The sequence below is a fragment of a genome, unplaced genomic scaffold (genome assembly GCF_019419815.1).
Source record: "Pyrus x bretschneideri cultivar Hongxiangsu unplaced genomic scaffold, Pyrus_bretschneideri_v1 Contig53, whole genome shotgun sequence".
Classification (NCBI taxonomy): domain Eukaryota; kingdom Viridiplantae; phylum Streptophyta; class Magnoliopsida; order Rosales; family Rosaceae; genus Pyrus; species Pyrus x bretschneideri.
In genome coordinates, this window is record NW_025999791.1 from 1,253,712 (window position 1) to 1,266,781 (window position 13,070).

General features: G+C 37.3%; 2 protein-coding genes across 2 annotated transcripts; one reads left to right on the plus strand and one right to left on the minus strand.

Annotated features, from left to right (window-relative positions):
- Window positions 1–4,066: 4,066 nt before the first annotated feature.
- On the plus strand, window positions 4,067–7,186 carry LOC103958931 (probable protein phosphatase 2C 68). Its single transcript, XM_009371253.3, has 4 exons — window positions 4,067–4,736; window positions 5,609–5,973; window positions 6,133–6,369; window positions 6,476–7,186. Exons 1-4 carry the CDS (start codon window positions 4,436–4,438, stop codon window positions 6,716–6,718), a joined length of 1,146 nt encoding a protein of 381 aa, XP_009369528.2. The 5' UTR covers window positions 4,067–4,435; the 3' UTR covers window positions 6,719–7,186.
- Window positions 7,187–9,644: 2,458 nt separating this feature from the next.
- Window positions 9,645–12,499, minus strand: LOC125470871 (actin-like). The gene is made up of 5 exons (XM_048570608.1): window positions 12,414–12,499; window positions 11,814–11,886; window positions 11,310–11,703; window positions 10,145–10,758; window positions 9,645–9,988 (listed from the first exon to the last, which is right to left on the minus strand). Exons 2-5 carry the CDS (start codon window positions 11,871–11,873, stop codon window positions 9,923–9,925), a joined length of 1,134 nt encoding a protein of 377 aa, XP_048426565.1. The 5' UTR covers window positions 11,874–11,886; window positions 12,414–12,499; the 3' UTR covers window positions 9,645–9,922.
- Between the last annotated feature and the right edge of the window lie 571 nt (window positions 12,500–13,070).

Genomic DNA, 13,070 nt, shown 5'->3' on the forward strand with positions numbered 1-13,070 from the left:
ATTCTATGTAAGAAAACAGATTTCCTTTTTCGCGTCCATTTTCAGAATGTGTCGTTTAAAATCATTGTCTATTAGTATAAATATGCTTCACAAATTTTACTCGTTTGGTATGTGGTTTTAGTTTCCTGACACAATCAGGTCAGTCTAGTTTCAACCCAAATAACTAGTCGACCCAAATCATTTTCGATAAAGCCAACACTCAATCCGAACTGTGTCCACCCCTGCTAGTAAAATTCTCCACCTCCTCTATATGGCAAAAATGGAGTTTCCAACCCAATTTGTTAGCCAAATAAAAGAGCAGCACTTGGACATGTGACATTGGCCACAAGGAGACAGCATAACCGTCTGATGGGATTGATGGAGTCAAATATGATCCCATCCGTGGCAAGGCAGATTGTCTGGCCTCCTGTTTGGATGTCTTTTCCATCTTCTTCTATTTATGCGGTCACGGTTAAGTTAACATTTTATATTCCAATTGTTTTTTGTCTTATTATCTCTATAAAAAAATTAATATAAAATATTAACATGATTTAACCGTGATCGTACAAAATAGGAAATGATGGAAATGACACATAAACAGGAGGGCGGACAATCTGCCTCCCATCCGTGGCAACTGCATCATCTTTTAATTTGCAACTGTACCATCATCCATCCCATGAATGCCTCCTTGTGTTGTAATGGGGATTCATCGTCTTTCTAGATTATGTTAGACACAGAGAGAGAGATGGAGAGGCAGCAGGCAACCTGAACAGTGAATGCTGTGACAGAAAGGCAAAAGCCAGGGTTGCTCACATGCGACATGTGTTTTCAGACCCTTTAATTTTTTTTAGTTTCTTGGAAAGCAACGTGCCGATGCCGTCCCTCCTACCTCTGCTGCATTTCCTCCGTTCATAATAAAAGGACAAAAGGGTTTTTGATAAACTTTACATTTCATGGTTACACCGACCCACATCACTCACACGTGTTCTCTAGGTTTGGATCTGATATCATCGTCTGATATGACCGAATATATTTGTCCACAAAAGTCTACTCAAATAAATATATAGAGGAAGTCGGAAGAGATTTTCATTTTTTTTTTAATAGGGATTAGTTGTGGAATCCATAACACATCGAACTTTAAAGATTTGAACCGTCTATTTTTCAAGTTGTACCTCATAGATCATTCTTGCAAAATATTAGCTAATCGAAAATATTTAAGATATCTAATTGGGTTCAAAGAAATTAACGAATACTTTGTTATATAAGAAACAATGAAATTTTATCTTGGTAATTAAATAGACAAATGGTTTTAAATTGAATTGAATTTTTGCAAGGATGATCTATGAAAATAGACAATTCGGATCGTTGAAATTCCATGTAGAGTGGGCTCCTTAACTAGAGAGAGATTTCATTTTTCTCAAAAAATAGGGATTAGTTGTGGGGACTAAACCACATCGACTTTAACTATCCGAACAGTTTATTTTATAAGTCTCGATTCATAGATTATCCTTACAAAAATTCAATTCAATCCGAAACCGTTTGCCGATTTGATTGTTAAGATAAAATTTCAATGTTTTTTAGACCATAATGTTCGTCAATTTCTTTGAACTCAATTAAATGCCTCAAATATTTCTGATTTGGCTAATATTTTGCAAAGATAATTTATGATGTGCAACTTGAAAAATAAGTGGTTTAGATCGTTGAAGTTCAATGTAGTGTGAACATCACCACTAATCCCCATTTAAAAAAAATATGGAGATCCCTTTCTTTAAAGATTATTAACAGAGAGCACACACTTTGTGTGTGAACAACCGTCCAACTCCTCTCACGTTCTCCTCAAGCGCAACCGCTTCAGTTCATTCAAACTATCCAAAAAAACATCATGATTTCACTTACCTGTATGAAAAAATGATGGTGGGATAATTTCTCTTAATAAGTGCGTATTTTTATCTTATGTAAATATTTTGATACAAAATTACTATTTTGCCCTCCTTATGTAAATATTGTGGATCAAAACTGAGGGCAAAATAGAAAAAAAAGGTAAAAAGTTCAAAAGATACAAAATTACTATTTTACCCTCCTCATGTCAAGATTGTGTATTCAAAAGTGAGGGCAAAATTGGAAAAAAAAAAATAAGGCAAAAAGTTGACAAACCCTCTTCTCTTAATAGAATAGATAGATATATATAATCATATATATTTAAGTTAAAAAAAATAATAATTGTGACTAGTTTGAAATAGTTGGATATAATTGGAGAAGATAAGTGGTATGGCTTATTGTTATTAGATGCATAAATTTTATAAAGTTGTAAAGAAAAAAAAAAAAGGTTTGCGCTTGCATTGCACATTCCACATTGCACATGATGAGGGATATAATATATTTCAATTTGTATGAATCTAAAGACATTACAATGCTAAAAGGAAGCTTCATACAATCTCTTTATTAAAGTTTAAGGTCAACAGGCAATCTGCTCCACCCAATTTATAATATTGTAAGGAAAAGAAAAAAAAATCACACTTTTGAAATTTATTGTGGCTAATCGATTGTACTCTCTTTAACGATTGTTTAAAAGTTCTTTTAAAATAACTGAAAGCGTTTTTGAAAAAAATATTTTGGATTCCAAAAGCACTTACAGTTTTACTAAATATTGGTTTCAAAAATATTTTTATCAAAAGTGCATTTAACTATTTTAAAAATACTTCTAAACGAACTATACAAGAGTTGATCATGAATAGAAAGTGGGGTTGTAAAAACTTTTGATGTTCTAACAATTTCATCTTCTAGTTTGACATAAATTTTTATAATTATTAAAATCTATCACGGAATTTCTTTTTGTCATATTGGAGGGTTTTAAATTCTATATCTAGTACACTCTTACTCATCAAAATATCCGCCCTTACCACTAGGCTAACCCCAGTAGCTTGTAAAAAATTTGTATGACAAAGCAAAATTGAATTTTTTAAACTACTCTAATTAGAATTTAAGTATAAAGAGACTTTACACTGCTACAATTAACTAGCATAACCCGTCTTAGCTCCTTATAGAGTACTTTTATTTTCACAGTGCGCGTGAAGAGCGGTTCTAATTGCACACTTCACATTGCTCAATGCCCCCATTACATTTTAAATTCATATTACTAAATGAGGTCGTCATCACTAAAAGCCTTCAGTCATTTTTTAATTTCAAAAAGAAATTAGAGAGAAATTTAGAAAAAGACATTTTTTTTTTTTTGAACAAATAGAAAAGGACAATTTGTTGTCGGGGAGATGAATCATGTGAGTGGTGAGACCCCACGAAAAAAATATATTTTAAATTCTAGCCAAAAAAAAAAAAAAAAGGAAAGAAAACAATTTGAAAACAAAGTTTTGCCAAATCCGCGGGCCGGTTATCATCCCAGTGTAGTGGCATACCTGTGGTTTAATCACTACACCAATGGCATTTACGTCAGTTTACAAACACCAATCGAAAAAACCCAAAAAAATGGGAAATTTGCGTAGATACCACCTGAATTTTCAAAGGTGTGTAAATTTGCAACCGAGAGGAACAGTTTGTCAATTACCCACTTAGACTTTAAGTTTGGTGCTAACTTACCAGTTCAATCTATTTTTGTTAACATTCCGTCAACTCAATGTATCACTTTTCAAATTTTAAAATTCTTCACCTTTGCGATTGGCTTTCACTTCAGAATCTCTCTAATCTGATCTCCCTCAAATTTTCGTTTTATAAGAATTTGCGACCCTAAATGCACGATCCGATTCTCGAAGCTCGGACTTTTCAACCCTATTTGACCCTCCATCGCAACTCCTCTTAATCAGCTCCCCCTCCCACACAGTGCAACTGCTGACTCCATGTGCCCTTGAACCTCCATGGGAGCCCATATCACCTCCTTCTCCCACATCATATCTCTCTCTGTTTCGTCCGCAACTTTTTATTTTCTAAATTTCTATTAGTTTTTTATTTCTTTGTTTTGAATAAACAAACATGCCCTTGAATTTATCCGTAAGTTTGACGGAATCAAACGGATGTGGTAGATTAACATCAATGCTAAAGTCTAGGTGGGTAATTGTCAAAAAAATTTCTTTAGGTGGGTAATGTATACACCCTGAAACTTCAGGTGGTATTTGCGCAAATTCCTAAAAAAAAAAAGGAAAAAAGAAAGAAAAAATAGAGTGCCTCTCACACGCTTTCGTCAACTTTCCCTTTCCACCCCGCAAGACCTCTCTCTCTGCACACCCAGGACAAAGGAAGACTGGAAAAACCCAGACCCTTTGAGCCTTTTGTCAACAACCCCTTTTGGATTTCTAATCCAAACCTCCAAAATCTTCCCAAATTTTGAACCTTTATCAACGCGACCCCAAATCTTTAATTTTCTCAAAGAACACCAGAAATCCACGAAAGGGTTGTCGGATTACAGAGAAAAGTATCAGTTGTTGGGGTTGTTGTTGGGAAATGAGGGATGTTTTCGTGGCTGGCAAGGATAGCGTGTACGTGTTGGAAGCCATTGAGGAGATATGCCCGTATGAACAAGGATGATGTCGAGGACTCGTCGTTGGAGGACCCTTTGCTGTGGTGCAGAAGCCTCGACAGGCACAGCTATGGAGAATTCTCCTTCGCTGTCGTGCAGGCCAATGAAGTTATTGAGGATCACAGCCAAGTGGAGACCGGCCGTGACGCCACCTTCGTCGGTGTATATGACGGACATGGTGGACCTGATGCTTCTCGCTTCATTAATGACCATCTCTTTCTTCATCTCATGAGTGAGTGAGCCATATCTTGGTTTTTGGATTTTTGTTCTTTATTGGGATTGTTGTCTTTCTTGTTTTGATTCGAACGATATTCTAATTTAATCTAAATACGGAGATTTGAACTTGTATGCATACCACTCTAGTCAACTTTGCGTGCGTAGGGAGTGCTTTTTTCTTGGGATTGTTGGAAATGTGCGTTTTGATGGATTGTTTGTGATTTGTGGATTTGTGTGTTTTTATAAAGGAGTGGTCTTGTTTTCTTTTTATGCTTCTTTTAATTTTGAATGTGAAGTGTGTGTATATTTGATGGTCAATTGGTTTCAAGCAGCATCTTGGTTTTTTCTCTTTTGAGTAAATTTTTTCTTCTTTTTTTTTCTTTTGGCCTAATCTGTATCCTAGACTCACCTTGTCAGTTGGGTTTGCCTTGATGGTGCCGAAATATACATCGCGATGTTATTTGCAGAAGTTTAATTTATTTATCTTAAAGAAAAGGCGGAAGAAAGAATCCGTTCCATTAATGGACTCATCAAAGGTTGAGCTATGTTGTTCATCTATTTTGTTCTGCGTAGTTGGAGTAGAGTTGAATGTTCAATCTGAAATTTGAAAATTTGTTTCTTTAATGCGGTTTAATATATCTTTCTCTACCGGTGTATGCAAAGAAATTTTTTGTTTCTTTGATGCATTGCCTCTTCCACTCCAGAGTCGAAGACTATTTTTGGTATCCCAGTAGCGAGAGCCTTTTAGTTATGTGCGATTGCCGCGCTTCTGTTGGAATACTGCTTATTTTTTGTATTCTAGGCTTCAGCCTCCAATTGCAATTGTTGCATACAGCAAGTACTTTTGGATTTTTAGAATTCCAACTGATTTAAGTGTTTTTGTGACAGGACATGCTCGAGAAAAGGGAACCATATCTGAAGATATCCTTAGAAGTGCCTTTTCTTCAACTGAGGATGGGTTCCTTACTCTTGTGCGTAGGACATGTGGAATAAAGCCATTAATGGCTGCAATTGGGTCTTGTTGTCTGGTTGGAGTTATCTGGAGGGGGACATTGTATGTTGCTAATCTAGGAGACTCCCGAGCAGTCATTGGTTCTGTAGGTAGATCGAATAAGATAGGTGCCGAACAGCTAAATAGGGAGCACAATGCAAGTATGGAGGAGGTTAGACAAGAACTCAGGTCTTTGCATCCAGATGATTCACATATCGTAGTTATGAAGCAGGGAGTTTGGCGTATCAAAGGCATCATACAGGTTTACTCACTTTCTGTCTCTTTAACTGAAGATATTTGATGTACTTTTTCAACTTCGTTCTGGGAAGGATGCCCACTTTATTGAAATGAGATAATCATTGACAAGTTATTAGTAATTACTTAAATTTCTGCTTTTGTGTGTTTCCTTGCTTGCTATCAGGTATCTAGATCTATCGGTGATGCATACTTAAAGAGACCAGAGTTTTCGCTTGATCCTACATTTCCGAGGTTCCACCTTCCTGAACCTCTTGGCCGACCTGTGCTAACAGCAGAACCATCTGTATGTGCTAGAGTTCTACAGCCCAATGATAAATTTGTAATATTCGCATCTGATGGGCTATGGGAGCACATGACAAATCAGGAAGCTGTGGAGATTGTACACAATAATCCTCGAGCAGTATGTTTTTTATTTGAATGCCTCTTTGGTCCTTTTTCCCCGTTACTATCTAGATACCAATTGTTCTTTCTTCTCTTTTTTTCTTTTTTTTTCCACAAATTGTCAGGGAATTGCGAAAAGACTTCTTAAAACAGCTCTGAGTGAGGCAGCTAGGAAAAGGGAGATGGGACACGATGACCTTAAGAAGGTTGAAAAGGGAGTTAGGCGGTTCTTTCACGATGACATTACGATTGTTGTCATTTTTATAGATCATGATTTACTGGGGAAGAACCAACCCGCGCCTGAGCTGTCAGTAAGAGGGTTCATTGACACTGTTGGACCGTCAAGGTTTAACATGTTCAAGGATTGACATAAATGTGAAGTCGGTATGGCACCCAGTAACTTCATTGACTGAGCCTGGTCTTAAGCAACCGGTATCAGTAAGTTTTATTCTCCTTAAACAATTTTCTAACATTGGCTTGTTTTCTTCTAGTGTTTTATCTTTGCTCCATTTGACTTTTCTTATATAAACCCATTTCTTTCCGTAAAACTATGCGCCCTCGGCAAAGATTATGGATAAGCTGCAGATTTTTTTCAGGGTTCATAAGTTGGAGTCTGTATACACCCAAAAGCTTTGCAATGTATTTCGTTTTAATAAATCCGTTCCTGTTACGCCTTATAAATTACTGTTAGTGTTTTGAGAATGTGGAGCTAGTGAAGTGACTTGAAACCTTATTGGTCCTCAAGTTGGTGGAAAACCAGTGGTGTAATTCCGAACTGCAGAATTCTTATGCTATCTTCTTTTACAATGCAAAGCCATTATTTTGAAGTCTTTCAATTTGTTGTGATCTCTTTTGTTCTTGTTTGCTTTATCAGAAAGAATGATTACTTGGGTTGCAAGTCAAGATATCTATATCGTTTATTTTGTTGGTTACCATCATTGGGTATTCAACCACTGCCACCATGAAAGTGTCGCCCACCTTTTGGCGGCTCCAAGTTGGTGACTTGAACCTCACCATGGGGAAAAAATTACATATTTCTCTGTCTGGCGTCACTGGCCCCCTCTTCCTATTGCTCATCACGTAGGGGGGGGCAATCACTACCATGAATTCGAGGCCTCACCATTGGCCATGACATAAAGACAGCAACAGAGATTAACAAAAGCTAATAAGAAATTGGAAACTTTTTGTGCACTTAATTTGATTCTCGCTTTCGTAATTGTCTTTTACAATGTATTTAAAATGTTTTCTTTCTTTTACTTAATTCGCCATAATCTAGAGATTTATCAAAAAAAACTATCATACATGAAAGAAGTTAAAAGTAAAAGCAAAAGCAGTTGTCAATTCTACAAATCTTCAAGCAAATCTCTACTGATGTTAATCTCGTACCACTAAATTTAATTCTAATAAAAAAACATTCAAAGTTAAAGAATTACCTGCACTTCCATGGTTCATTATTTTTTTCACTACTCTCTCTCTACTTCTTCTGAACTCTGGAGAGAGGCATGGCTTGAGAGAACGCCAACGACAGTGAGCATTGGGAAAAGTGGTAGCAAAATTGACGACAAAACACGAGAAAATTGAGCTTTCAGCCTTGTTATAATAAAATTCAATTGTCAAAAAATCTAGTGGTGCAGTTGATTACAATGAGCAGGCTTCTTCAAAAGAATTTCATGTTGGTGAAGAATTCATATTACTTACAAACATGATGATAATTTTGTTACGTTAGTCACTGAACAAGTGGTTTATGACCATTGCATTTCACCACACTTGCCCGGTTCGATTACCATAGCTTTACCACCTTAACTTTTAATAAACCAAACACCTCCTATGTCCTATGTTATTTGCGCCTTAACAGCACCCTAGGCAAGGGTGTTTTGACGTTTCTTATATAAACTCATTTCTTTCCGTAAAACTATGCACCCTAGGCAAAGGTTATGGGTAAGCTTCAGATTTTTTTCTGGGTTCATAAGTTGGAGTCTGTATACACCCAAAAGCTGTGCAATGTGTTTCGTTTCAATAAATTTGTTTTGTTACGCCTTTTTAGTTACTGTTAGTGTTTTAAGAATGTCGAGCTGGTGAAGTACGTGAAACCCTATTGGTCCTCAGGTAGGTGGAAAACCAGTGTTGTAGTTCTGAAATGCAGAATTCTTATCCTATCTTCTTTTACAATGCAAAGCCATTGTTTTGAAGTCTTTCAATTTGTTGTGTTCTCTTTTGTTCTTGTTTGCTTTATCAGAAAGAATGATTACTTGGGTTGCAAGTCCAGACATCTATATCGTATACTTTGTTGGCTACCATCATTGGGTATTGAACTATGCCCACCATAAAGTGCCACCCACCTTTTGGCGGCTCCAAGTTGGTGACTCGAACCTCACTATGGGAAAAAATTACAAATTTCTCTGTCCTGTGTCACTGGTCCCCTCTTCCTACGGCTCATCACATAGAGCGGGGCAATCACTACCATGAATTCGAGGCCTCGCCATTGGGAGAAATGCTTCTTTATCTGGTGTCATTGGCCCCCTCTTCCTACCCCTCTTGTCACGGCCAGTGACACCAAGGCAGGGACCTTTCTCTTGAAAATCAGGCAAAAAGTCAACAAGTCTTGTCTTTGGCCATGACATAAAGATAGCAACAAAGATTAACAAAAGGCTGATAAGAAATTGGAAGCTTTTTACGCACCAAATTCAATTCTCACTTTCGTAATTGTTGCTTACAATATTTTTAAAATGTTTCCTCTCTTTTACATAATTCATCATAATCTAGAGATTTATCGAAAAAGTCACCATACATGAAAGAAGAAGTTGAAAGTAAAAGCAAATCTTCAAGCAAATATTTACTGATGTTAATCTCGTATTACTAAATTTAATTCTAATAAAAAAAAGCGTTCAGTGGGTATCAGGAAAAGTGATAGGAAAATTGCTGACAAAACGCAAGAAAATTGAGCTTTCGGTCTCGTTATAATAAAATTCAATAGTCAAAAAATCTAGTGGCGCAGTTGATTACAATGAGTGGGCTTCATCAAAAGAATTTCTTGTCGGCGAAGAATTCATATTACTTACAAACATGACGACAATTTTGTTACGTTAGTCACTGAACAAGTGGTTTACGACCATTGCATTTCACCACACTTGCCCCATTCGATTACCATAGCTTTACCACCTTAACTTTTAATAAACCGAACACCTCCTATGTCCTATGTTATTTGCGCCTTAACAGTAAAAATTCTCAGACAATGTCAGCTTGCACTGTCAACTCCTGTATTGGCAAATCATGGTACAAAGTAGAAACCAAAAGGAGCAGTGACGGGGATTCTTGATTTCAACCAAACCAAATCGGTAACAATACATAATTTCTCTACAACAACACAGTAGTAATGAAAAAATTGAATCTTAATCATAATTTGCTCGCCTCCATGCTCATGTCCCAACATAACAAACACAGAGAAATCGACATGAATGAAATTCGAAAATGAATAGAAAAAGAAATTCTGCAACCACTTAAATAGAAGAAGCCTTTCTGTAATACAAAATCTGTTATGTATAAATTCTTTGTCCACCGCTTGCTTTGCGCGATTAGAAGCATTTCCTGTGAACAATTGAGGGACCAGACTCATCGTACTCTGCCTTTGCAATCCACATCTGCACTCAGAAATAGAAATATCGTTCAGTATAAATACGTTAAGTTACCAAGTGAATTGCCGCATCAGTATTCTGACAGAGAAGAAAAGGAACAAAAGGAGGTGTTTTAGCTGTTTTCGGTTGAAAAGACACGCACACACATACACGACACATTACCTGTTGGAAGGTGCTGAGGGATGCCAAAATGGAGCCTCCGATCCAGACACTGTATTTCCTCTCCGGCGGTGCTACAACCTTAATCTTCATGCTACTTGGAGCCAAGGCTGTAATCTCCTTGCTCATCCTATCAGCAATTCCAGGGAACATAGTGGAGCCTCCACTGAGGACAATATTTCCATAGAGGTCCTTCCTAATATCAACATCACACTTCATAATAGAGTTGTATGTCGTTTCATGGATACCAGCAGCTTCCATTCCAATCATGGATGGCTGGAAGAGGACTTCAGGGCAGCGGAATCTTTCAGCTCCAATGGTGATTACTTGCCCATCAGGTAGCTCATAACTCTTCTCCACGGATGAGCTGGTCTTTGATGTCTCTAGCTCTTGTTCATAGTCGAGAGCAATATAGGCCAATTTCTCCTTCATGTCCCTCACAATTTCCCGCTCAGCAGTAGTGGTGAAAGAGTAACCACGTTCAGTCAAAATTTTCATGAGAGCATCTGTAAGATCACGACCCGCCAGGTCCAAACGAAGGATGGCATGTGGGAGGGCATACCCTTCATAAATTGGAACTGTGTGGCTCACACCATCTCCTGAGTCGAGAACAATACCTAAACAGAAAAACATCCATGACTGCATTAGAATGCAAGTTTTACCACTATCTTTGAGACTCTAAAAACCAACATTGTTTTTTCTTTCAAGAATTTTAGAGCAGTAGTTTCACAAATATCATCTGTTACTAACTTACTCCTTAGCATAAATAATGAACCTTGGCACAGAGATATTTTGTTCCCTAAGCAAAACCATGAATACAATCGTGCAATAGATTAAGGGAATGGAATTTAGATGATATATTTGATAGACTGCTCGAACGGGTTGCCCATCAGAGAGCAACACATGACGTAGAAGAGCTCATGTTCTGAGCATGCATTCGATTCTTTTTTTCATTATAAGGACATTTTAATAATGAGGTGCATATAGTTGTCCGCACTTTTAATATAGCAAACATAAAAAGATAAAACGTTTGATTACTTCACCTGTATTTCTTCTTCTATGAGATCCAACGGAACTATTTTTGGTTCCAAAACATTTCTGATAATGATGATAATACATGATGCATCATACAGAGAAAACATATCAATTACTCAATTGAATTGCTCACCAGTTGTACGTCCACTAGCATATAGGGAAAGGACAGCCTGAATTGCAACGTACATAGCCGGGGTGTTGAACGTCTCAAACATAATTTGAGTCATTTTTTCACGATTTGCCTTGGGGTTAAGGGGTGCTTCTGTCAGGAGGACTGGATGCTCTTCTGGAGCCACACGGAGCTCATTGTAGAATGTGTGATGCCAGATCTTCTCCATGTCATCCCAATTGCTAACAATACCGTGCTCAATTGGATATTTCAAGGTCAAGATACCTCTCTTTGATTGAGCCTCATCCCCTACATAGGCATCCTTTTGGCCCATACCAACCATCACACCAGTGTGACGAGGGCGACCTACAATGCTGGGAAATACAGCCCTTGGAGCATCATCTCCGGCAAATCCTGCCTGCATCACCAAGATCAGCTCAAACATTCAGTATTTAAAAAAGCTCTCCATAAATTTAAAAGAGAAAGCCATCACAGGATCATAAAAGAATGGTGTTCCGGGACATGTACCTTGACCATTCCAGTACCATTGTCACAAACAAGGGGCTGGATGTCTTCGGAATCTGCCATTTTCTATTGCTTTCTGCAGAAAGAAACCAAATAATTGGATCAAATTATTGTAAAACAATAGTTCATCCCTCAGATCAGATTCATTTGCATCCACAAATGCTGGCAATTTAAAAATGATGGGAAATCAACATATCGAAATCAGCATCAAACAATGACATAAACAGCACCATCGTTGCCACATTCCTTTATTCCATAAAAGCAATCAAGTTGTGCAGACTATCACAGAAACACGAAAAATTGAAAGGCAATATCAATCCAATGCCTAACCAAGTTTGTGAACCTAAACCCACCACGGATACCAAACTACAAACACATAACATGCCTTCCCAAATCACAAATGCCGGTAATATTCCAGATGATCAAGCAAAACCCATCAATTTTTTCAAGAACCATATTCAACTTCGAATCCCCATTCTCGTAGTTTAAATTAGATTAGAATATCGCTTGAATAAACGAAAATGAAGCAAAACCCAGATCAAAATCCATCAAACGAAACGAAATCAATGCAAAAAACAAAGGGAAAATGAAAAAAGGTTGTACCTTTGAATGGAAATGGAAGAAACTGTTTGGGTTGTGTGTTTCTTTTCTCTCTCTTTGTTAAGAGACTGGCTGAGGTACCCGCCCTCTTTGTTTTAAAAAAGGAAGCTCTCCCAAATGAAATTCACCTTAAATGAACCCCAAATTCGCCATCGTCAGATCCTGACCGTCGGTTGGGAATATCTGATCAACGGACCCCATGACAAGTCACGTTGATGGTGGAAACAGCTGGCATCGCTTTCGGTCTTTGTGATTGTGAGGACGGATGTGCCCCTGCCATTACTGGTAATGGCCCACCTGTCCTTTGGTTTTGTTACCAAGGGTATATTGGGAATCATGGTTAATTTCATAACCCCCTTTCCTAAATTAATTACTAAAATCGTTACTTATTTATTTCTTTTTAAATTTGAATCACTAACAAATCGAATATAGTATATTAATAAGATTTTTTTAGGACCTAGCTTTGGTAATTGTAGTTTTATTCAAAAAAGTTTAACATGATTTTGTCCTTCAAATTTCAAATGGTATCTCGAATTGTGTTGTTGTATGTTATATGTCTTGTTAATCGTAACTATGTTGATGTGGGTTAAACTATTGTGAGAGCTTCATTAGTAGATATTCGTTTTGAGGTGTGACACCTAAGTGGCGAGCACTTCCTTC